General features: G+C 39.3%; 1 protein-coding gene across 1 annotated transcript; it reads right to left on the reverse strand.

Annotated features, from left to right (window-relative positions):
- Positions 1–796: 796 nt before the first annotated feature.
- On the reverse strand, positions 797–26,272 carry LOC116912721 (transmembrane emp24 domain-containing protein 11). Its single transcript, XM_032916854.1, has 5 exons — positions 26,149–26,272; positions 8,465–8,562; positions 2,697–2,822; positions 1,769–1,915; positions 797–946 (listed from the first exon to the last, which is right to left on the reverse strand). Exons 1-5 carry the CDS (start codon positions 26,270–26,272, stop codon positions 797–799), a joined length of 645 nt encoding a protein of 214 aa, XP_032772745.1.
- Positions 26,273–26,919: the final 647 nt, after the last annotated feature.

A 26,919-nucleotide genomic window follows, 5' to 3' on the forward strand; every position in this document is an offset into this window, starting at 1 on the left:
TAGAACAGTGACCAAGTCTGCTGTCAGTCTGGTCTCTACTTGGGGGCTCTGGGGATCTTCCTGCTTCAGCCTCCTTAAGAGCAGCAGTAGAGGCCAATGAGACATGTTCTGACTGATAGTATTTTGGTTGGTATGCTATGATAAATATATGCCACGAAGGTCCCTGTCCCCCTCTCCCCTTCTTGATAAAGAGCTTCTCTGTGTAGTCTGAAACTTACTCTGTAGACTCAGCTGGCCTCGAATTCAGAGATCCACCTGTCTCTGCCTCCCAAGCGATGTTATTAAAGGTGTTGCTAGCACTACCACCACCTGGTTCCACAATTATTAAAATGTACCCTTTTGTAAAACCCTCTTTCTTTTAATATTAAAAGCGGGTTTTTGGGGAAGCTGTTTACTGGTCCAAGGACTGAGGCCAGGGAAATTGTCATGGGGATAAGGGAGTAAGAGGGGAAGAAAAAAAGAGAAAGGATCCACTTGCAGAGAGAGAAGGGGAGATGGATAGATAGATAGAACATAAAATCTTTTTTTTAATGAGTGACCAAATAACTTAAAATCGCATCTGTAGCTCATTTGTTATTGCTGATTTATATCAAGTTTAAAATGACGTGCTTATTTTTTTTTACCACATTCAGAAGCTACATTATTAAAGTGACACTTTTTAAAAACCAGGAATGCCATTCTATAATATTAACTTCAATATCTAATATCTTTTAAATCAGAAAATAGCAGACTTATGCATATTTTTGGTTTATTGACTCAAACATTGTACAAATTATTTACTTTAACTTATAGTGTTTTAAACAAGCTTTTTAGCTATGAAGAAATCTTTAAGGTGCTTCATTTGAAAAATTCCAACTGAGATAAAGATTAATATTTGTGCGAAAGCCCACCATAAAACATTTCTATTGGTATCTTCACTGGTGATACGGAAATTTTCCTCACGGTCCTATTCAGAAAAGAAATACAAAGTTTTAGTTTGTTAAAGTACTTTGTATGTGATTTTTGAGGTTCCCGAGTGTGTTCTTGGTATTTAATTCTATCCATTTGATATAAAAAGTAGAATATCATTTTCTAAGATGTAATTTATTATTTATCCAACTGTAAGACAGCAATTTAACAAAACATATTCTTTTACTTTGGTATCCATTGCAGAAATTTAATCTATTACTTTATACAGTTTTTACCAACAAGGAAAATGAACATTACTTAATAGTGATAGATTTTCTTCATTAAATCTTTATGTTGGGCTCTATGCCACACACTTGCCTTATTGAATAACCATGCCTTGTCCATATGTCTTAGATAAAGAAAACTGAGACTTGTTTATGGCAAAGTAAATGAATAGATTTGTGTCCTCCATGTCTGGCCAGCATCCAGTGAGAACAATGACTCAGAAAACACTTGATGTCATAAGACTAAAACCGTGATCCTGAATGTGCACATACGTGGGTCTCTATAAGTGTATGGAACATGTCTGGAAGCATTCCTTTGTTTCATAAGTTCACATCTTTTGTAACTGGGTGAAGACTTGGCTAGTAACTTTGGAGGATGAGGAGGCAAATGAGCCTCAATTCCCTTTTCTAAAGGAACTCATGGGCCAGTAGAGTGAGGAAAGGTTATTCTCTTCCCACTCCCTTCACACCCACACAGGTCCAGCTTAGAAAGACCAAGGGACAGGCAGTGTGTTCTTTCCTTGGTTCAAAGGTTTTGTGCTGAGAAACGAATTTTTGACAAGAAGAGATAAAATAAGCTGAAAGGACAGACTGACCCTTTGATAGTCTTGTTCTTTGAGTATTTGCTCAATTTGTTCAATTAGATGTTGAAGCGTGAAGGTTACTTCATTAACTTTGTCCTTTGCTTGAACAACAACTGCATCAATGTCATGCTCTCCAACTCGGATATCTAAGTGGATGCGCTGTACAAACAGTAAAAGGGAGAAACAAACCCTTGGATGTTTGAAATAAATTAGCTATAGTTTTTTTCCCTTTGCTTTCTCTTTGTGCTAGTGTCTTCTTGGTCTCTTTTACTTCTTTCATGAGTGAGGTCCCGCACCATCTTGACTTACCTTTTTTTTTTTTTGCCCACATTATCACTCTATTTCTCACTCTACACTACTCTACTCTACTCAATAGTCTTTCTTATAATAACACTTAATTTTGTGGTAACCTATTGACCTTAACATATATTTATACCTTCATGAACATCAAATTTATTGTCATGTAAATGTTTCTGGTGTTGAGAAAACTTTATTATTGGAATAATATATTGTATATTTATCTATGAAAGTTTCTCTTTACATATAGCTGAATTTTGTATACTGAAGTACAAATGCTTTTCAGCAGTTCTTAACACATTTAGAAAATAGTGACTCACCCATGTACTGCGTAAGAGTTTTTGTTATTAGAGTTCCATTATTAATTTGCCCTTCAGCCTTCACTTGTTTTCAAGCCTGAGTAATCACAGCTTTTTAAACCTTCCCTCACAACAATTATTTTTCAAACTCTTTAATCAACTTCATGATTCCCTTTGAACACCTTCCAATCTCTCCAGCTCCCTCTTTGGTTGTTATACCAAGATCTGTACACATAACTTTAATATGTTTCCAGTTAGTCTGAATGTGATTGATTCTGCAAACCAATGCCATGCTTGGATAGTGATGTTGTGTTCAACAGCAGGATACATAGGCATATACTCACCAGCTTACTCCCTCCAAATGACACAAACTGTGTAGAATTAGATTCTAAGCAAATGATGTGTTCACCAGATGAGTGTGAAGTAAAATAGAATGTCCCTTGTGCACCATATAACTTGGATAATAATACCTAGGATTGAGATTGTCAATAGTTTATTATTCCCTATTTTTCATCTTTATTTTTAATAGGTGTATTAAAATTAAATAGTCCTGTGGAAAAAACAAAATGGTTAAAGAACATGAAAAATACCCAGCCTTACAAGTAACAAAAATTCAAATTATAGCAAAACATCCCTTGCTTATCCTGGGATTGGTAAGGATTTTAAAATTCTTGGGTTGTACGGAAAAATAGTCTCCTAACAGTGTTGAAAGGACTGAGCAACTAAACCTTTTTGGCTTGCAGTTAAGCAATGTATGTTAAAACTTACAAAATATATAATCATTGACTCAGTAACCTTACCTACAGAAGAGTATTTTATCAACATGTGGAAGTTACAAAGTTGCACAGAAGATAATATTTACTGTGTTGCCTGTGTTAGCAAGATTGTCACTTTGAAATAAGGAAAAGTCAACTAAAGAACAATATGTAGTAGTAAAGGAAACTAAAAAACAAGTATCTATACTAAAAATGTCCATGAAGTGATGCAGAGTATATGTGTGTACCTTACTATCCTAGGATGTCTTCAAACTCAATCTACCCACCTCTATCTTTGGAGTGTTGGGATTACAGATTCACACCACATCTGACTCTTTATGCCAATTTATAGAAAAAATCTTTATTGTATACTATTTTTATAAAAAGTCTGTAAATAGTACCTCTCTCTCTCCCCGCCCCCCCTCTCCCCTTCTCCCTCTCCCTCTCCCTCTCTGTGTGTGTATGTGTTTTGTGATATCTATTATAATAAGCAAAATCTTAACAAACTGAAAACCCCAGTTCTTAGATGGATTAAAGAATTGAATTTACCTGATAAACTTCTCCACAACTGGAGAGATAGACAGATGGATACAAAGAATCACAGCTGACTACAGCAAAAATGCACAGGTAAAAAACATAATCTGTGGAAGCTGATGCTAGATTCCTTGTACCAGGTATATCACATCTATATCTAATCATCTATATATCTAATCATTTACATCTATTCTATATATTTCTATCCCTAGATCTATATATGCCATAATGAAAGGTGAAAATCATGCATGAGGAGAGTACAGCATATATGCAAGGATATTAGAATTAAGAATATTAGCATTGCCAGATCAAGAATTTTTATGCTAAAGGATTAGCAGGCCAGGAATTTTTATAAAATCTATGCCAAATAATATAATGGGAAAAATAGACAAGATGAAAGAAAGTGTGGGTCATATCAATAGAGAAACTCTAAGAAAAGGAGACAGAGTACACTGTAAAAATAAATAAAGGCTGCTTTTAGGGTATTTATTGGTAGTTGGCCATTGCTGAAAAAAGATTCTTTGAATCTGAGAATAGACTGACTTCCAAAACCAAAAGACAAAAAGAAAAATAAGTGGGACAGAATATCCAAGAACTGTGGAGGAAACTACAAAAACTCAACGTTTATAATGTTGGTATCAGAAAGAGAGCGAGAAAGGAAACCATGCAAGAGGAGAGTGACATACTTAATGTGTCAGGAGGCAAGAACCCACCAACTTAGGTCTTTACAAAATCGTCCTAAAGAGTTGACCAGAGATATCGGAAAAATGAGAATTGGGAGAATGTGTCAGCAGTAGAACTGCCTTCTCTGAAATGTTAAAGGGAGTTCTCCAATAATAATGATAATTACATAGACCAGGAGATAAAATCTGCAAAAGGAAAAGGTGAATACTAGAGAATCGATCAATGGAGGCAAAATTAAAAAATTTTGTTCTTAATTTATTTAATAGTTTGTCCAAATATTAGCAACAATTTACCCAATGATACTTTACATATAAGCGAGATTATATAAAAACAGGATAATTAGAAAGTCTTAGCTTATAAACATCTCTCCATGATCTGTAAAGTAACAGATTAATATTTGAAGCAGACTTATGTTTTCCTTATTGCCAGTTCTTGGACAACTTTGGAAAAATGAAAAAAGTTCTGTTATTGATATGTTTCAGAAACGAGAGGAAGGACTAAAGAGATGGCTTAGCTGTTAATAGCACTAATGGCTGTCTCAGAGGATCCAGATTCCATGCCCAGCACCCATGTAGTAGTTCACAACCATCTATAACTCCAGTTTCAAGAGATTGCATACCCTCTTCTTGCCTCCAAAGACATGAGGCATACAAGCAGGTGAAATACCCATGCCCATTAATAAGCTAAAATTAAAAAAAAGAGGGATGCCAACTGGTCAAAGGGCATAGAATAAATGTGAGTGATATGCTCAGCCACAAACAGGACATCCCTTCCCTCAAGACTCAGTGATCCTCAACCAAAGAATGGATAAAGAAAATGTAGTACATTTACACAGTGGAGTATTAGTCAGCTGTTAGGAAAAATGACATTATTGAATTTGCAGGCAAATATTTGATGGTACTAGAAAATCATCCTGAGGGAGACAGCTCAGACCCAGAAAGACAAACATGGTACGTACTCACTTATGAATGGATATTAGCTGTTAGGTAGAGGATAATCATACTACAATCCCCACCTAGAGAGGATAAGTAACAAGGAGGGCTTGAGGAGGAGACACATGGGTTCCCATTGCGAAGGAAAAATAGAATAGATTTTGCAGGTGGGCTTGGAGCAGGTCGGCATGGGCTAGGAGATCAGGTGGGGGAGGGAAGGATGGCTGTAATAGGTGGGCATTTAGTGGGCAATGTGGAAACCTAGAGCAGTGAGAACATCCAGGAACCTATGAGGGTGAGCCTAGCAAGGATTCTTAGAAATGGAGCCTAACTGGCCATCTTCTGTAACCATGTAAAGCTCCCAGTGGTGAGACTGGGATACCAACACAGCCACAAAACCTTTGACCCACATATATTCTGCCTGTAAAATGTGCTGGTAGCTCAGATCTTGATGGGAACAGATGCAGAGACCCATACCCAAACATTAGGCAGAGCTTGGGGAACCCCGCAGAAGAGAGGGAGGAGGAAAACTAGGAGCCAGAGGGGTTGAGGACAGCAGGAGAAAGGCCCACAGAATCAAGGAAGCAGAGTTCATAGGGTCTTACAGAGACTGAAGTGGCAATCACAGAACCTGCATGGATCTACATTAGGTCCTCTGCATACGTGCTGTGGTTGTTTAGCTTGGGTGTTTTTGTGGGGCTCCTAGCAGTGGGACTCTTTTGCCTGTTCTTAGGACCTTTTCCTCTTACTGCGTTGTCTTTCTAGCTTTAATAAGAGGGTTAGGGCCCAGTCTTATTTGAATCCTGTTTTGCCACGGTTGGTTGAAATCCCTGAGAGGCATGCTCTTTTCTGAAGGGGAATGGAGTTGTAGTGGATCTGGGGGAGAGGGGAGGTGGCGGTGAGGACTTGGGGAGTGGAGGGAGGGGAGGCTGCAGTTGAGATGTATTGTATGAGAGAAGAATAAATAAAAAGAAAAAAAAATTAGCACCCTCAAAATTCCCCAAACAAAAGCAAACACCACCACTCCCCCTTCACCTTTCATGGAAGAAGAGGCAGAAGTCAGGGATGGGAATAAGAAAAACAGTGTTGTCTTGATAAGGCAGAACTGCTTATTCATGAATTCACAGAAGCCGTGATTACACACATAAAAGATCAGCACAATATGAAGCCGATTGACATTCCAGCATGGAGTGGGGCTATTAATGGCTTTTGGGGGAGAGTCAGTTTTCTTTATTGATGTGGCCATGCTCCAGTAGATAATCCTAAACCCATGAGTATGTGGGCAGCACAAACTGCATTCATTGGGTGATGAAAGAAAGAAAGAGGGGGAAGGGGGAGACAGTGGGGGAGGGGAAGGGAGAAGGGGGGAGAGGGAGAGGAAGAGAGGGAGAGAAGGTGAGAGAGAGAGAATCTCTTATCACCTGTCAGTAAAAAGCTTATGGCCAGTAAGCTGAAGCAGGAATTAGGAGGTAGGAAATCCAGCAAGGATAGAGAGATTTCTGGGAAATAGAGGCTTAAGAGAGATTCAAGGGGGGTGGTGAGGAAGACACTGAGGAAGAAGCAGAAGAGTGAAGGAGAGGCTAGAATAAAGGGGAGATTAGGAAACATAGCTCAGGATAGGATTCACCCCAGGAACTGTAGGGAGACAAAAACTTTCAAGAAGCTCCTGCCGAGTAACCAGCACAGACCTATTGACAAGCACTTCCCAAAGCAGTTTTCTAGTCAGGTGGGAGAGTAAGAAAGAGCAAGGGGGTTTATGCTGGCCTGACACGTGCTGGCTAGATACATGTTGGCAGCCTGAGGAGCCACCTCACCTTGTGGATCCAAGAATATCTTCCTAAAGTGGGGGGTGGTTGGGGGCTGGAGAGGTTGTAGTAGAAGGAGAAACCAGGGTAGGGCAAATGAGGTCTGAACTAAACAGAGAAGAGGAACTGAAAGTTTTCCTGTCATAGGTTTTATACATTTTACAAGAATTAACTCAATGGATCCTAGATCTAAATGTAAAATGTGAAGCTTTAAAACTCATAAGAGACAAGCTAAAATGGAGTTAACCTTGTGTTCTAGTTTGCATCATCAGTTTGACACAGCCTAGAATCACCTTAGAAAGGAGTCTCACGGGGATTTAGCTCAGTGGTAGAGTGCTTGTCTAGCAAGCGTTTAAAGGCCCTGGGTTTGGTCCCCAGCTCGAAAAAAAAAAAAAAAAAAAAAAAAAAAAGAAAGGAGTCTCACTTGAGCAATTGTCTTTTTGGGTTGGTCCATAGATATGTTTGTGGGGGATTTTTTTGACTGCTAGTTGATGTAGGAGTGCTCAGCTCACTATACATATTACACACTCATCACCATACACATATGCATACAATTCTGTTTTTAAATGTGTCAAAATTTTAATTTGATTGATTAAATTTAATTGATTTAATTAAAGAATCTTGCCATGTGCTTTATTTCTCTTTTTTTAAATATATTTTTTAAGATTTATTTATTTATTATATATATGAGTACAGTGTAGCTGTCTTCAGACACACCAGAAGAGGGCACCGAATCACATTACAGATGGTTGTGAGCCACCATGTGGTTGCTGGGATTTGAACTCAGGACCTCTGGAAGAGCAGTCAGTGCTCTTAACCACTGAGACATCATTCCAGCCCGCTTTATTTCTCTTAATATACCATTAAAAGGGAATTTTTATTAAGTAAATGTAGCAGTCAAAGATGATGCCTGTCTATCTATCTATCTATCTATCTATCTATCTATCTATCTATCTATCTATCTATCTATCTAACTATCTATCACCTATCAGCTATCTATATCTATCTATCATCTATCAATCATCTATCATCTATATACCCACCTCTCTATCATCTATCTATCTATCTATCTATCTATCTATCTATCTATCTATCTATCTATCCGTCATCTATTTATCTATCATCTACCTGTCTGTCTGCCTATCTATCTATCTATCTATCTATCTATCTATCTATCTATCTATCCATCATCACTCTTTCTATAACACCTATCTATTTTTGTGGCATATGTGTGAATATCAGAGGACAATTGGCTTGGCAGCAATTACCCTTTGTCTAGTGAGCTATCTCACAGGCCCACTTTCTGTTTTGTTCAGTTCTACGTAAAAGGCTGTAACTTCTTATTGTTGCTCTTGTAGAGCTTTTGCAACTAGAAATAGGATCAATGTAGAAAGGAATTTACCTCATCATTGTTTGTAACAGTCACAAACATTCCTAAGCCAGGAGCAGATTCAAGAAAGTCATGTCTACCAATGTCCCACTGCTGTATCTTGAATGTCCCTGTAACAAAATACAAAACACCTATTAGAAGGTACAGAGAATACATAATTGCCACTAAGTTAAATTTATTTCTTAATCTTTCTATATGAAAGTGAGAACTTCTATTAAAACAGCAAACAAGTAAAAGCAAGGCCATGGGAGCAGCTCATTCAGTAAAGTGCTTGCTGGTACAATCATGAAGACCTGAGCTTGCTCACTAGTACCCATGTTAAAAAAAACAGGTGTGGTAGTATCTACTTATAATCCCAGTGCTTGGGTAGCAGAGGTAGGAAGCTTGCTGACCAGACAGTGTCTTAAAACAAACAAACAAACAAACAAACAAACAAAACAAAACAGGTGGACAACTCCTAAGCGATAACCTAAGTCAAGGTTGATCTCTGACCTCGACATACATGATCACACACACACACACACACACACACACACACACACACACACACACGAGTTATTAAGCATTTCTATGCAGAATATAAACTCCATGTTAGCCAATGTAGTATTCAGGTTTCTCTAGAGTAACAGAACTAATAGAATGAATCATGAATCTCCTCTCTCTCTCTCTCTCTCTCTCTCTCTCTCTCTATATATTATATATATATATATATATATATATATATATATATATGTGTGTGTGTGTGTGTGTGTGTGTGTGTGTGTGTGTGTGTGTGTGTTCTATAATACATAAAGTAACAAAAATTGTTTCTACATGCATAGGGTTGATACCATGAGGATCACGAGGATTCAATAATGTGTAAAAGACTCCCTCAGACTTGGTTAGCACATAAGAAGGACTGAATGTGATGTTTAAAATTTTTTATGTGTATAAACTTTTAATATGTTTATAATGCATCTCTATCTCCAGAGGGGAGGTGAAGCTTCGAGTACTGAAGAGATGGGTAAATGACAAGGAAAATGTTAGGAGAGGAGTTTGAGGGCAGCAGGGGTTGGAATCAGTTATAGAAGGGTTGCAAGCCCATTGCAAATTATGTAGCTGAGTTGGAGTAACTTTTAATTTTTTAAAATATTCTGGGTGTTGTATGTAGAAAATATTGAAAGGTAGACATTGCAAGGGTATTGTAATCCAAGTGGTTTCTATTCTAATAACAGTTGTAGAAGCACTAGATTTTGTCTTTCCCGCTCTATTCCACAAGTCAGCAATTGGGTCTCTGGTAAAGTTACAGCCCTAAGTCTTATAGTTACTATGTTGTAAATACAATTAGAATGGAGGCAGTTTGATAATAAGACTACAGTGCCTGCCTGGCAGTGACAAGGGAGACAAATGGGACCAGGGCTGGAGAAAGAAATTTGACCCTAGATCTCTACCTTCTGGAAAGTGAAGGAAAACCTGTACTGGCTGGTTTTTGTGTTAACTTGACACAGCTGGAGTCATCACAGAGAAGGAGCCTCAGTTAAGGAAATGCCTTCATGAGATTCAGGTGCAAGGCATTTGCTCAATTAGTGATCAGTGGAGGAGGGCTCAGCCCATTATAGGTGGTCTATCCCTGGGATGGTGGTCCTGGGTTCTATAAGAAAACAAGCTGAGCAAGCCAGGGGAAGCAAGCCAGCAAGCAGCATCCTCCATGGCCTCTGCATCAGCTTGGCTCAAGGATCCTGCCCTGTTTGTGTTCTTGTCTTCCTTCAATAATTAACAAGCAGCAATACATATTTAGTATAAGCTAAATAAACCGTTTTCTCCCAAACTTGCTTTTTGGTTATGATATTTTATCACAGCAGTAAAAACCTTAACTGAGATAAAACCCCTTGGGGGACTCCACGGGGAAAGTTTCCCAAGATAAGGAACTTGCAGCCCACAGTTGGTTCCTGCTTGTACTTCAGGGTCTTCAGGCTTAGGAAGCTTTTTCATAGTACTGTCCTTCCATCCTTCCCTTAAGTTTGTTAACCATATGTGTAATATATGCTCAATACTCTTTTGAATGGTTCATTTTAATGTGTTATTTTAAAAAGCATTATAGGTGAATCTGGATAAAATAGATTCATCTCCTACTCTCCTCTTCTTGCTAATTCCAACCAAAACCCCAGAAAAAGGTATGAAGCAACCAAAGACTAAAAGCTAAAGAAAGGCAGTGAACTGGCTCAGGACCTCAGGACTCAGCTCAACAGGTTTACCTGTTTTATTTTCCCATTCGTACACACTCTAGTCTGTTCATAAAAAATTTATAATTTGCAGGGAAGGAGGGAAGGAGGGAAGGAGGGAAGGAGGGAAGGAGGGAAGGAGGGAAGGAGGGAAGGAGGGAAGGAGGGAAGGAGGGAAGGAGGGAAGGAGGGAAGGAGGGAAGGAGGGAAGGAGGGACTTTCATCTTTGGAGAATGAAATTCCTTTGATACTACATGACCTGTTTCAGAAGAATTGTCTGAAAGAAATTGCATTCCGTATGCTGGATGCTTCAGCTGTGAAGGGGTTGGGATGGAGCCCTAGAAAGAGACCTACCCCATACTAACTAACACAGAGCAACTTCCCTCTATAAAAAGAACTAGAAGGATTCTGCAGAGGAGAGAGTTGGAGGAAAAGATCCAACCTGGGTGCTAGGCCATGTCCGTGCATTAGAATAGTCCATACATCAAACTAAAATTCATATTTCTGTCCTAGGTTGTTAAGTAGGAATCAGAGTCATAGTATAATACTTAAAATGTACAAAGTATAACTCAGAGTTGCTCAGCTCTGTGAAGAACAAGGAAAGTTTCAACTTGATTTAGAGAAGACAATTACCTAACAACAGTACCAAGATGACACAGTTTCAATAATCTGACAAAGAATTTTAAAGCTTCTGTCATAAAAAAAATATTCAAACAGCAGTATGAACACTCATGAAATAAATTAAAATCGAAGTTATGAGAACAAAATGAGCTCATTAGAACAGGAAAATACAGTATTTAAATCTAGAAAAATCCTACCTTGCTGAATAGACTCAACAAAAGAGCAAAGATGATTGGAAAGAGTGTGAAGCAAAAAATGGTGTTTTAATAGAGTCCCATGGACTACAAAACATTAAAAGTCTAAAATTTGTAGAGTTACAGGGGAAAAGAAAAGGAATATAAAGCTAGAAAAAAAATGGAGAAAATAATTACTAAATACTCCCTAAATTCTGTAAAAGACATAAAAAACCACATTCAAGCTCAGCACACGCCAACAATATAATCCTATAAAAGAGCCATCTCCATGTACATCAAAATTAAAGTCCAGAAAAAAAATCTGAGAAATGTTAGGAGAGAAGTAGTTCATGACTTAGAGTCAGAGATAATGAATCACACTGGCAGTAGAAACACCAGTAAGTGGTGACACATGCTTCAACACTGAAAGAATGATAACCATAATCCTTTGTACAACAACACATCCTTGAGGATATTCTTAGATCAATGGAAATTTAAGATTAGGAAGCTCAAGAATAGAATTAAAAGAATAACAGAAGCCATCTAGGAAAGGCTATGGCCAGCAAGTGAGTTTCCTGGAGATGGCCCACCAGTTTGCATGACTGTGATGGGTGCACTCTGGAGAGGCTCAGTCCCAGAGACTTCATCCCAGATTGCTTTTCACCACTGATATGCCCTTCCTACCGTTATGACATAGCCTTATGATTTCTGGGCATCAGTTGCATGCTATTGGGCAAATTTCCTGCAGATCAATATGAAGATAAACTTTTATGAATTAATGCTGTTTAGATGCGTTAATGCCTTTATAGAATTCCTGATTTGATTCAAATAATTTTAGGAAGAAAATTTAAGGAGATGATTTAGTTGTTTTGCCAGAAAGATGTAATAAAGTTAGAACTAAGAATAGAATGTACCCCTCCTCATAGAATAGTAAGTAAAGGCTGCATAATAAGGAATACTATGAGCTTTCATAAATTGTGCTATGAAGAGAAATAGGCTTGGGACAAATTTGTGATCAAGGAACAACATTCATTCTAGGTAATGTCCTAGGATGAGGCCACAGGTGTGCACTATGGTAAAGCAAGACAATGTGAAACTGTTGCTTTGAACTTATAATGAGCCCACAGAATGAAACACTGCTTTCAACTTAATATCAACATCCTTCTGTAACTCCCCTTCTGTGTAACATTTTCTTTATGAGGTAATTTTATAAAGAACTTTTGTCTGAGAAGGTATAAAAACTCTAAGAGAAAAAAATAAAGTGTGATTGTTGGGGCTGTGCTCTACCCACTAAATGTGTGTGTGTGTGTGTGTGTGTGTGTGTGTTGTGTATGTATGTGTATATATATATATATTGTCTATATGTATCTGCATACATATGTATGTAGCTATATGTGTGTGTATAAGCATGCATGTGCACTTGTGAAATTGATGAAACAGGTGGTTGGGTTTGGTCAGTGTCTTTCTTTCATCTTTCTTCCTTTCTTTCTTTCTTTCTTTCTTTCTTTCTTTCTTTCTTTCTTTCTTCCCCTTTCTCTGTGACATTTCCAAGAGTCATCATCACCTTTTGGCCCCAGAATAGCAAGAGAGAATTAAATCGCCAGAATCCTCCAGAACAGTGAGAGTAAAATTACCAGAAACCATCAGCTTCTCACCCCCAGAACAGTAAGAGAGAGTTAAAGGCCAGAGGCCATCAGTCTTTGGCCTTGGTCGGATGCTGTGTCCCACCTCAGTACCTGACCTTGTTGGGATAGGCCTCTTGACAAAAGAAATCTTAACCAGGCATGGTAATATATACCTTTAATCCTGTGGTCTCACTATGTGTCTTTGGCTATCTTTGAATATACTATGTAGACTAGGCCAGCCTCAAAGAGATGTGCCTGCCTCTGCCTCTTCAGTGCTGGGCCCACACCATCACATCTGCAATTCTCCACTTTTTAAAGCAACAGTTTAAAGTGGCTAACATTTGAAAGAAAAATTTTAGCAATGCTTTCAGTGTATGTGGAGATAATATTTAAGACAATTACAAATGGTAGAGCTAAGGTTTTATGTTCTTCTCAAAATGTTAGTCATAGTAGGAGATAGCAAGTATTAAAATTATAGAAATATATAGTGAAAAACACTATAGATAAAGTGGAATAAAATATAAAACATTCAAGCAATCCACAGGTAGATAGATGTGGAAACCAAAAGACAAAAAAAGAATGTGAAAGTAATGAAGTCATAACTTTTGCTATTAATAATACATGGTAGGATCTGATGATTTTTTTTGCATTTTCTCAGTTTCTGTTATGTCTCCCTTTTCATTTCTAATTTTATTAATTTGGATACTGTCCCTGTGCCCTCTGGTTAGTCTGGCTAAGGGTTTATCTATCTTATTGATTTTTCCCCCCAAGAAACAGCTCCTGGTTTTGTTGATTCTTTGTATAGTTCTTTTTGTTTCTACTTGGTTGATTTTGGCTATACGTTTATTTCCTGTCTTCTACTCCTCTTGGGTGTATTTGCTTCTTTCTGTTCTAGAGCTTTGAGGTATATTGTCCAGCTGCTAGTGTATGCTCTCTCCAGTTTCTTTTTGCAGGCACTCAGAGCTATGAGTTATCCTCTTAGCACTGCTTTCATTGTGTCCCATAAGTTTGTGTATGCTGTGAGTTCATTTTTCATTAAATTCTAAGAAGTCTTTAGTTTCTTTCTTCATTTTTTTCCTTGCCCAAGTTATCATTGAGTAGAGCATTTTTCAGCTTCCATGTGGGACCCATGACTCCAGCCACATATGTAGCAGAGGAAGGCCTTATCGGGCATCAATGAGAGGAGAGAACCTTAGACTTGTGAAGGCTCAATGCCCCTGTGTAGAGGAATGCCAGGGTTGGGAGATGGGAGGAAGTGGGTGTGTGGGTGAATACTCTCACAGAGGTACGGGGAGGGGAAAAGGGATTGGGGATTCCAGAGGGGAAATCTGGAAAGGGGATAGTATTTGAAATGTAAGAAAAGAAAATATCCAATAAAAAATGAAAAAAATATATGGTATGTAATATAGTTTAAACAAGGATTAGACAAAGATTATAGGAATGAACTTTAAAAACCCAATTATAGAACTGATACCATCCCACAGTTCCCTGCACCCAAATCCCATGGGGAAGAGAGCTGAACACCCAGGAGTGAAGACATCTGGAGGCTGCAGGACAGACTGCCACTTCTGTACATTTCTGTACACTGTATATAGTGAACAGTGCCTCTGGACACAGGAATACAGGAACAGACAGCCGCCAGTACCCGCTGTTGTGGTCTGCACCTAGGAATGAACTGAACTGGCCAAACGGCTCCCTGCACCCAAATCCTGTGGGGGAGAGAGCTGAACCCTCAGAAGTGTGGACTCTCCTGAGAAGTCAGAGGACACTATCCTCTACTCACAGTCCAGACCCAAGAGGGAATCGCCTAATGCCAACTGTGCCCCCTGGGTGCAAGGACCTAGGAGCAATCAGGGGCAGGACCCTTTGATTCCTGCCTGCGTCAACACAACTGAAATCAGAGAACCTGTTCTCAGAAAAGGCTGAAAGAAAACAGGAAAACAGTTCTACAGGAGTGCTGACACAGAGGCCTACAGCAGGGTCCAGTCACTCTCAGAAACAGCAAGACAAGCAAATACCAGAGACAACCCAATGGCTAGAGGCAAGCACAAGAACCTAAGCAACAGAAACCAAGACTACTTGGCATCATCAGAGCACAGTTCTCCCACCAAAGAAAATACTGGATATCCAAACACAACAGAAAAGCAAGATTTAGATTTAAAAATCACATTTTTTGATAATGATGGAGGACTTTAAGAAAGACATAAAGAACTCCCTTAAAGAAATGCAGGAAAACACAAGTAAACAAGTAGAAGCCCTTAGAGAGGAAACACAAAAATCCCTGAAAGAATTATAGGAAAACACAATCAAACAGGTGAAGGGATTGAAAATGGAAATAGAAACAATAAAGAAAGCAGAAAGGGAGACAACCCTGGATATAGAAAACCAAAGAAAGAGACAAGGAGCCATAGATATAAGCATCACCAACAGAATACAAGAGATAGAAGAGAGAATCTCAGGAGCAGAAGATTCCATAGAAATCATTGACACAACTGTCAAAGATAATGTGAAACGCAAAAAGCTCCCAGCCCAAAACATACAGGAAATCCAGGATACAGTGAGAAGATCAAACCTAAAGATAATAGGTTAGAAGAAAGTGAAGACTCCCAACTTAAGGGGCCAGTAAATATATTCAACAAAATTATAGAAGAAAACTTCCCTAACCTAAAGAAAGAGATGCCCACAAACATAAAAGAATCCTACAGAACTCCAAATAGATTGGACCAGAAGAGAAACTCCTCCCGTCACATAATAGTCAAAACGCCAAGTACACAAAACAAAGAGTATTAAAAGCAGTAAGGGAAAAAGGTAAAGTGACATATAAAGGCAGACCTGTAAGAATTACACCAGACTTCTCACCAGAGACTATGAAAGCCAGCAGATCCTGGACAGATGTCGTACAGACCCTAAGAGAACACAAATGCCAGCCCAAGTCACTGTATCCAGTAAAACTCTCAATTAACATAAATGGAGAAACCAAGATATTCCATGACAGAACCAAATTTACATAATATCTTTCTACAAATCCAGCCCTACAAAGGATAATAGATGGAAAACTCCAACACAAGGAGAGAAACTATACCATACAGAAAGCAAGAATATAGTTTCCTTGCAATGAAACCAAAAAGAGAGACAAACAAATATAATTCATCCTCTAACAATGAACAGGAAGCAACAATAACTATTCCTTAATATCTCTCAATGCCAACGAACTCAATTCCCCAGTAAAAAGATAACAGACTGGATAGGTAAAGAGGACCCAACATTTTGCTGCATGCAGGAAACACACCTCGGAGACAAAGACAGATACTACCTCAGAGTAAATGGCTGGAAAACAACTTTCCCAGCAAATGCTGGAGAGGATGTGGAGAAAGAGGAACACTCCTCCATTGTTGGTGGGATTGCAGACTGGTACAACCACTCTGGAAATCAGTCTGGAGGTTCCTCAGAAAATTGGTCATTGAACTACCTGAGGACCCAGATATAGCTCTCCTGGGCATATACCCAAAAGATGCCCCAACATACAACACAGACACATGCTCCACTATGTTCGTAGCAGCCTTATCTATAATAGCCAGAAGCTGGAAAGAACCCAGATGCCCTTCAACAGAGGAATGGATACAGAAAATGTGGTACATCTACACAATGGAGTACTACTCAGCTATCAAAAACAGTGACTTCATGAAAACACACTTGGTATGCATTCATTGATAAGTGGATAGCCCCAAATCTGGAACTACTCAAAATGCAATCCTTAAACCACAGGAAGCTCAAGAAGAAGGATGACCAAAATGTGATGCCTCCACTCCTTAAAAGGGGAAAAATATCCATAGGAGGAGATATGGAAGCAAAGTTTAGAGCAGCGACTGAAGGAATGGCCATTCAGAGCCTGCCCCACATGGGGCCCATATGTATATACAGCCACCAAAACTAGATAAGATTGATGAAGCTAAAAAATGCATGCTGAAAGGGACCGGATATAGATCTCTCCTGAGAGACACATCCAGAGCATGTCTAATACAGAGGTCAATTCTAGCAGCAGACCACTGAACTGAGAACAGGACTCCCTTGGGGGGAATTAGAGGAAGGCTTGAAAGAGATGAAGGAACTTGCAACCCCATAAGAACAACAATGCCAACCAACCAGAGCTTCCAGGGACTAAATCACTGCCAAAAGACTATACATGGACTGACCCAGGGCTAGCAGAGAATAGCCTTGTTGGGGCAGCAGTGGAAGGGGAAGCCCTTGATCCTGCCAAGGTTAGACCCTCAGTGCAGGGGAATATGGGCAGTATTAAGGGGATGGATGGAGAGAATACCCATATGGGGGAGGGGTAAGGGATGGGAGCTTATGGACATGAAACCTGGAAAGGGAATAACATTTGAAATGTAAGTAAAGAAATATATCTAATAAAAAAATAAAGAGTAATAAAAAACCCCAAACCCGCCAATTATAATGCAGTCTATGAGAAAATAATTTTGAGCATAGTGTTCTTGGTACGTTAAGAAGTAAAAGACAGGCCATTCTGGCATGATTTAATTAAGGCTTCAATAGCTCAGATAAAGTGGATGTTAAAGCAAATAACTTTCTACGGATAAGAGACATCAAGGGACATAACCTTCATACGTTCACCAAATGATAGTGCTTCCAAACTCATGGGACACAGAAAATAGAACCTACATATGAACCAAACAAATCTGTGTTTTTGATGCTTCCACAGCTCTCTAAGTATCTCATATAAATGGACACAGAAGGACTGCAGCACCAATAGACCCTCCTGACATGTGTGGATCATTGTGTGGTACAACAGCAGAACACGTTATTTTTCAAGTACATTGGAACATCGGACAATTTAGGCAGTAGGGCCCAAAAGGTGAGAAAGCATTTCTGCTGAGGTAGTTGAAGGCTCCTAGAAAAAACAAACTCATTTATTGAATGAGGACAGTAACTTTCCAAGTACATTACCAACTAGAAATCTGTTGTGTGTTTGCCATTCTCAGAAACATCTGGTTCTTGCTTCATCCTTCCTGCTGAAGTTCTCCTAGTGCCTTGCTGTGTAAGAAATCAGTGTTTCCATTTTTCTATCACCAAATCCTGCCCTCTTGAGGCTTGCTGGGATGTTAGAGTGCCACTGTTCTGTCAGTGGCCACAACCTATTTTTGTAGAACTTTTAAATTTTTATTCCAACAGCAGTCCACTGACTCTTGTCAGTATGTTTGTTTTTCTGCAGTCCTTCTGTGTCCTTTGCTTTTGTAACAAAATTTGCATTCATCTACATCCTTTGAGGTGCTAGAGAGTAAGAGACATTTTGTTCCTCTTTTAAAAGTAATTTCTAAGCCTAAAGATAATGTAATAAGCCTAGAATAATGTTTATCTATATGGTTAAGGCTCAGTAAATACTTTGGAATGACTCCTAAAGTGTATACTAAATGCGGGATTTTGAACTGACAAATGCCAGTTTGATCCTCATTTTAAAAGCCCAGTATTCCAGTAATAGTGCCTTACCAGAAGTGGAGGGTAATTTCTGCTTGCACTGTCCAGTTTCCTCTAGCCCTAAGTACATGCCAATCCACTCCAATGCCCCAGGCAAGCAGGAAAAAACGAAGGGAGGTGTCATGCCCTTTGTGGCCAGCAGATGTCAGAAGGGAATCATCAGTTACCGGAGGAGTAAGCTTGGGAGAGGGTCAGTGCAGATCGAGCGAACAACTTCTGGGACGGAGGTTTCCACTCACTTTCACCTATGGGACAAATGTTTTGCCACTATGCTCACGGCATGGCAAGAGCTCATAGCTCTTACACTTTTTTCTGATCTCACATTCCTTTTGTGTCTGAGAGCTATTCTACTTTGGTAATACAGTCTCCTTTACTAAGCTCTTCTTGCTGTTTTCTATGGAATCCACTCCCATGAGTTACTAGTTTCAGATATTGTAGATCCCAGTTCTTGTATGCATATTTATTTTTTAAGATTCCAATAGTTAAAATTCTTAATTTTGTCCATGCATTTACTTATCTTCTTTTTGATTATTGAATGTTGCCGTGAACAATGGCACCCGAGGTTCTGTGTAAGGCCCTCGTTCAGTTCTCTGGGTTATAAACTTAGGAGTGGAATTTCTGGGTCCTACTTTGGGAGTTATCCCATGGTCCTATGCTCTCCCCAAGAATTCAGAATGGGTGTTAATGGATCTGAACTTGCTTCTCAGTATCTCCCCTTCTCTCTGGGAGCCTTTCCCCAGCAAATCACTGATATTTGAATCCTTGAATCAGGCTCTGCCTCGGAGAGCTCCAAATCCAGGGCACTGCTGGATGCAATGAAATCTCCAAAAGAGTCTGGAGTGAGGTGTGTCCTACTGGAGTTTCAGCAATATTTATTTAATATGCCACTCTTCTCTTGTCTCATGGTATGTAATAAGACTTGTATTTAAAAGCCATGCTGTACTTATGCAGAGGGATAGGATACTATTGGAGCCCCTTTCAAAGGAAAGGAATATTCAGATTATAGTCTGTCTTCATGAATGATTACTAATTTCCCCAACAACTCTTCTTGTTTCCCAGTCCTTCCTTGTTACAAGAGACTAGCTGCCCTGTTTTTAGAAAATTAAAGGGAGGATGAAAAGAAGAGAGAGCCTAGAGAGAAGGCTCAGTGGTTAAGAGTTCTTGCTTGCTTTTCCAGAGTACTTGGAGTTTACATCCCAGCACCTACATCAGGTAGCTAACAACTGCCTGTAATTGTAGCTCCTCATGATCTGATACCTTCTTCTGGCCACAGCTTGGAACCACACTCATGAACATCTACCATTCCCTCCGACATACACGAAGATCAAAACAAACAAACAAACAAACAAAAACAAACAACACTTTTTATTTTAAAAAGGAAAAAGAAATGAGAAAAGATCTCCAAGGAGCTCACAGGCCAGAGGAATACCCTGGCCTCCATATGTACCATTAAAGATGTCTTCACTTTCAAACTTGAAGCAATCCCACTAAAATCAGGGACTAGACAAGGCTGCCCACTCTCTCCCTACTTATTCAATATAGTTCTTGAAGTTCTAGCCAGAGCAATCAGACAACAAAAGGAGATCAAAGGGATACAGATTGGAAAAGAAGAAGTCAAAATATCACTATTTGCAAATGATATGATAGTATATTTAAGTGATCCCAAAAGTTAGAGAACTACTAAACCTGATCAACACCTTCAGCAAAGTGGCTGGGTATAAAATTAACTCAAATAAATCAGTAGCCTTCCTCTACACAAAAGAGAAACAAGCCAAGAAAGAAATTAGGGAAACGACACCCTTCATAATAGACCCAAATAATTTAAAATACCTCGGTGTGATTTAACCAAGCAAGTGAAAGGTCTGAACAATAAGAACTTCAAGCCTCTGAAGAAAGAAATTGAAGAAGACATCAGAATATGGAAAGATCTCCCATGCTCATGGATGGGCAGGATTAATATAGTAAAAATGGCCATTTTACCAAAAGCGATCTACAGATTCAATGCAATCCCCATCAAAATACCAATCCAATTCTTCAAAGAGTTAGACAGAACAATTTGCAAATTCATCTGGAATAACAAAAAACCCAGGATACCTAAAACTATCCTCAACAATAAAAGGACTTCTGGGGGAATAACTATCCCTGAACTCAAGCACTATTACAGAGCAATAGTGATAAAAACTGTATGGTATTGGTACAGAGACAGACAGATAGACCAGTGGAATAGAATTGAAGACCCAGAAATGAACCCACACACCTATGGTCACTTGATTTTTGACAAAGGAGCCAAAACCATCCAATGGAAAAAAGATAGCATTTTCAGCAAATGGTGCTGGTTCAACTGGAGGTCAGCATGTAGAAGAATGCATATCGATCCATGCTTATCATCCTGTACAAAGCTTAAGTCCATGTGGATCAAGGACCTCCACATCAAACCAGATACACTCAAACTAATAGAAGAAAAAGTTGGGAAGTGTCTGGAATACATGGGCACTGGGGGAAATTTCCTGAACAAAACACCAATGGCTTATGCTCTAAGATCAAGAATTGACAAATGGGACCTCATAAAACTGCAAAGCTTCTGTAAGGCAAAGGACACTATTGTTAGGACAAAACGACAACCAACAGATTGGGAAAAGATCTTTACCAATCCTACAACAGATAGAGGGCTTATATATAAAATATACAAAGAACTCAGGAAGTTAGACTGCAGGGAGACAAATAACCCTATTAAAAAATGGGATTCAGAGCTAAACAAAGAATCCACAGCTGAGGAATGCCGAATGTCTGAGAAACACCTAAAGAAATGTTCAACATCTTTAGTCATAAGGGAAATGCAAATCAAAACAACCCTGAGATTTCACCTCACACCAGTCAGAATGGCTAAGATCAAAAACTCAGGTGACAACAAATGCTGGCGAGGATGTGGAGAAAGAGGAACACTTCTCCATTGTTGGTGGGATTGCAGACTGGTACAACCATTCTTGAAATCAGTCTGGAGGTTCCTCAGAAAATTGGACATTGAACCCAGCTATCCCTCTCTTGGGAATATACCCAAAAGATGCCCCAACGTATAGCAAACACACATGCTCCACTATGTTCATAGCAGCCTTATTTATAATAGCCAGAAGCTGGAAAGAACCCAGATGCCCTTCAACAGAGGAATGGATACAGAAAATGTGGTACATCTACACAATGGAATATTACTCAGCTATCAAAAACAATGACTTTATGAAATTCATAGCCAAATGCATGGAACTGGAAAATATCATCCTGAGTGAGGTAACCCAATCACAGAAAAACACACATGGTATGTACTCATTGATAAGTGGCTATTAGTCCAAATGGTTGAATTACCCTAGATGCACAGAACACATGAAACTCAAGAAGGATGACCAAAATGCGAATGCTTCACTCCTTCTTTAAAAGGGGAACAAGAGTACCCTTGGCAGGGGATAGGGAGGCAATGTTTAGAACAGAGGCAGAAGGAACACCCATTCAGAGCCTGCCCCACATGTGGCCCATACATATACAGCCATCAAACTAGATAAGATGGATGAAGCAAAGAAGTGCAGGCCGACAGAAACCAGATGTAGATCTCTCCTGAGAGACACAGCCAGAATACAGCAAATACATAGGCGAATGCCAGCAGCAAACCACTGAACTGAGAACGGGACCCCCGTTGAAGGAATCAGAGAAAGGACTGGAAGAGCTTGAAAGGGCTTGAGACCCCATATGAACAACAATGCCAACCAACCAGAGCTTCCAGGGACTAAGCCACTACCCAAAGACTATACATGGACTGACCCTGGGCTCCAACCTCGTAGGTAGCAATGAATAGCCTAGTAAGAGCACCAGTGGAAGGGGAAGCCCTTGGTCTTGCCAAGACTGAACACCTATTGAACTCGATTGTTGGGGGGAGGGTGGTAATGGGGGGAGGATGAGGAGGGGGAACCCATATATTAAGGGAGGGGGAAGGGTTTGGGGGATGTTGGCCTGGAAACCGGGAAAGGGAATAACAATCGAAATGTAAATAAGAAATACTCAAGTTAATAAAGATAAAAAAAAAAGATGTCTTCACTTTCTTTCCACACAGAACAATCTGTAATTTATTGTTAAGGAAGACGGATAAGTAAAACTAAGGGAAACACTTTTAATCATAGATTGTATCAGAGGTGTTTCCAGGCAAGGCTTTCTCATGCTGTGCTTACTGTGGTTCTTTTAGTTGACAAGTCCTGTATTGTCCCTCTTTCCACTTCAGCATAGGTTTGTGCTCCTCAAACAATACCTTTCTATTCCTTAAAGGATTAGAGCAGAAGGCATGCCTGCTTCTCCATCATGCTTAGATCAGCTCAGAAGCCACATTTGTAACATTAGAGACAAAGTTCAGGAAGTGGGAGCCAACCTTGACAAAACACCTGTGGCAAGTCAGGGACTTACCAGGTGCTTTTCTGCCCAGGGACACTTTGAACCTTGATAACTGAAGTGACTCAGAGTCACCAGTTATTAGACAGTCAAAGTGACTTTAAAGTATTTTCTCTGTCTATAAAGTGGTAGATTTTGCAGTTCCTCTGTGGTCCGTGTTTAGCCTTAATGAGAAAATCATCCTTGGACGACTGGCTCTGAGGTAATCTCCTGAACTTTCTGGATGGCTGCATTTCCACGAGACTACTAGTGTTAAGATATGGAAAGGGACAGCACACAGCCCATATGTGCTCTTGCTGTACCTACGGGACCTTGGGACATAGTCCAAGGTGTCACAGGTTCCAGGCCATTTTAGATGTGCATTTGCATTTTACTACTGACTTCCACATCAAGGTGGGAGCATACTTTTGATGAACTCTTCTATCCATGGTGTGTTCGATACCACCTTTGTGATCACGTGTACACTATGGAAAACTGAGGGTCATCACCGGCGCTGTAGGATCTTCAGTTCAGTGGAACGAGGATGGGAGAACGCAGAGTCTTTGTTGGCAAGCCACATAGGCATGTCTGACTGAGTCCAGGGAACTGTCCTTGGTGTGTTCACACAGCAAATGGAACTGAAGTCAGACATGGCTTTGAACAGAATTTAAAGGGGCTCATAACGAAAAATAAGCACACAATAAAATCTTTTCATTAATGGGATTTAAAAAATAAATTGTAAGGGTTATATTAGTACATTATCTAGAATATCCAGAAATGCACTGGTGATGAAAGAGAAGGCTTTGGCGTTGGGCCTTTAGCACTTGGATTGTGGTGCCCTGGGTGTGGCTTCCCACATCACCCTTCTCTGGGCACATTGAGATCTTTCAGTTTCGTCAGTTCCCACACCTCTTCTTCATAGTGCATCTATTACTTTTGTCTTCCCATGTGGGCTTCAGGTATAAGAATGTTCACCTGCCTGGCTCCTCCATGCCTCTCAGTCTTTTCTGGTCTTTTATTACTTTTTCTGTTGAGGCCTCTTCTAGTTTGGTAACCCAGTCTCCTCCACTCATTTCTTCTCTTCATGTTCTGTTGACTCTATTCCATGAGTTCCTAGTTTCAGATCTTGTAGTTTCCAATTCTCTGGTGCTCATTTGTATTTATGTGCTTTTTAAAGATCCCAATAGCTAAAATTCCCATTATTTTCATGTTTCCCTATTTTTTTTCAAAAGTTAAAATTATTTAAGTCCCTTTCTGAATTATCTGTGGATGTCTTTCTATTGCCTGTTCGTCTTTGGGTTTTAGTAATTTGATATTTTTTTTAAAACATTCCACCTGACACATTTCAAAATTTCCTATAGTTAAAGTTGAGTTTAAGAAACTGAAATTAGTGGGATGGGGGGTTTGGCTCAGCAGTTAAGAGCACTGACTGCTCTTCCACAGGTCCTAAGTTCAATTTCCAGCAACACGGTGGCTCACAACCATCTGTAATGGGATCTGATGCTCTTTTCTGGTGTGTCTGAAGTGACAGTATCTCTCTCTCTCTCTCTCTCTCTCTCTCTCTCTCTCTCTCTCTCTCTCTATCTATCTATCTATCTATCTTTCTCTATCTATCTATCTATCTATCTATCTATCTATCTATCTATCTATCATATCTATCTATCATATATATCTTAAAGAAGATACTGTTAAAATATAGAAACTGAAATTACTCTGCGTAGCTTCATGGAGTGATGCCTGCAGAGACTATAGTTGGGAAATGAGAGGTTTGAAGGCAATGGAGGTGAGTTCAGCTAGGGCTTGAGAAGAGCCAGCCACTGTGAAGAGAGGGGCTGTGGGGTCTCTCCTCATGCAGCTGTCAGAGCACTGTGCAGTCACATTGGTCTTCATTTCTTAACAACTCCAGGGGCCCAGTGGCTTTTTAGCTCCATGTCACCAATATACAGATCATGTATCTCTTGTTCCTCTATTGCTCCTTGACTTGTTAAGTTTGAGAATTCAAAGGTTACCAGGAAAATCATCATCTGTACTAGGATTTACCCAGGTATCCAGGTACTCACTGAGGACATACTGAGCAGACTCTAGTGACTCCTGTGTGCTAGGCCCATATCTTCATAATCCAAAGAAGTATGTTCTGTTATATCATCTCCAATGTTTTTACAAGCATAGAAACAGAGGTAGAGCTAGAGGGCTCAGTGGGAGGTATCGGGCCAGGTCTGGATTCAGGATTTTTTTCAAACACTCCAGCCTCAAAAACAACTTCCCTCAGTGACTGACAGCATGGAGGGCTGCAGTACTACTCAGTTTCCCACTATACTACATATAGATTCTATACTGTAACTTTCTATTTTGCTTGCTGCAAACTCTGCCTCACATGCTTGTTGAATTTACTTAAAAATTTCAAAACAGATTATTATTCTTGAAATTAGAACACGGAATAAAAGTCGAGATGAACTGAAATAATTCAGTATTAATCAATGAAAGCCATAATCAATATTAGTGATGAATCATGTCACATTTAGCTTCTACTTTCTCCTTGTATTAAAAATTAAAAAAATTGATATTGATTCTGACTTACATGTTAGAAAAATTGTAGGACTTTCAATATGGTGGTGAAACTACTGAATGCTTATATCTTTCTCAGAAGATGGGTGCAGCTCACCTATGTAGCAATGAGTTTGTATCTGGGAGCATAAGGAAATCCCTTTGGTGACAGTGTGGTTAATTAGCATAGTCAGGTTCTGTAAGGTAGGACTCCCTCATGGTACTCCCTGCCCTCAGTTTCATTGAGTTCAGGAAATTTGATGCATTTAAACTCAGGCTGGGTGTCCTGATTTACTAGACTGGTCAGAAGTTTTCACATATGTTCTGTATAATTAATCATAATTATTTTGCTAAGTGACCTCAGAGATTCTCTACTTGAGGAAATATGACAGCCATAAAATAAATCCAGGTTATATTCTGAGGTAGTATCAGAGTTAGGCTTCCTGCTCTATGAATTATAAATTTCAACCTCAAGGAAAATTTCATGTCAATTTTACTAAACTTAAAAAATATCAGGGAAAAAACTATTTAGCAATAGAACCACTGCTGAGTACTATGGACCTCTGGAGATTAGCATTGTAGCAAAAACGACATTATCTCTCAACAATGTCAGTAGAAAAATCAGTCTTACCCACCTGTTATCAACGTGTCACTTGGAATGTCTTCGATTATACATTTCTCCTCTCGCTCCCCAGCATGGAAATAAAAAGCAGCTGAAAAGGAAAAGCTGAAACATAAGAGAATTGTCTGAGTTTGCATCTCTACAGCATTAGCCACCACAAGGTCCTTTCTTTGAAATGGAGCAGTTACAAGTGACTGTTTATAGGGCGTTTGCACTTCACTGTAATTTATAAAATTGATTTTTGTGAGAAATGACATTTGGTGCCTATACCCAGGCAGATAAGTGCTGCAAACTCCAATGAACCAGATTAAAAACACACTTAGATCTTGGGGTATTTCCTGAGATAATGATGTCAGAGTTCCTTTCAATCTTGTTGCTTTTAAAGATGTTGTGATAGAGTGATAGTTATTGTGAGGGCAGTCAGTTGAAGGAAACAATGCAGTGAGCCTCATCCAAGGCTCAGGGAAAGGTAAAGAAGATGGTGGGATACATAAATATAGTAAAAGCCATATACAGCAAGCCAGTAGCTAATATTAAACTAAATGGAGAGAAACTTGAAGCAATCCCACTAAAATCAGGGACTAGACAAGGCTACCCACTCTCTCCCTACTTGTTCAACATATTTCTTGAAGTTCTAGCCAGAGCAATCAGACAACAAAAGGAGATCAAAGGGATACAGATTGGAACAGAAGTCAAAATATCATTATTTGCAGATGATATGATATTTAAGTATATTTAAGTGACCCCAAAAGTTCCACCAGAGAACTACTAAACCTGATAAACA

The sequence above is a fragment of the Rattus rattus genome, chromosome 11 (genome assembly GCF_011064425.1).
Source record: "Rattus rattus isolate New Zealand chromosome 11, Rrattus_CSIRO_v1, whole genome shotgun sequence".
Taxonomy (NCBI): domain Eukaryota; kingdom Metazoa; phylum Chordata; class Mammalia; order Rodentia; family Muridae; genus Rattus; species Rattus rattus.

Bases quoted from the DNA above. Each gene is read 5' to 3' on its own strand.
- LOC116912721 (XM_032916854.1), bottom strand. From the start codon at position 26,272: ATGCAAACTCAGACAATTCTCTTATGTTTCAGCTTTTCCTTTTCAGCT. The intron at 2,823-8,464 runs GTAAATTCCTTT...TCTCAATCCTAG, and splicing joins CTGTTACAAACAATGATGAG to GTATTATTATCCAAGTTATA. The intron at 947-1,768 runs GTCAGTCTGTCC...TTTTCTGAATAG, and splicing joins AAGAACAAGACTATCAAAGG to GACCGTGAGGAAAATTTCCG.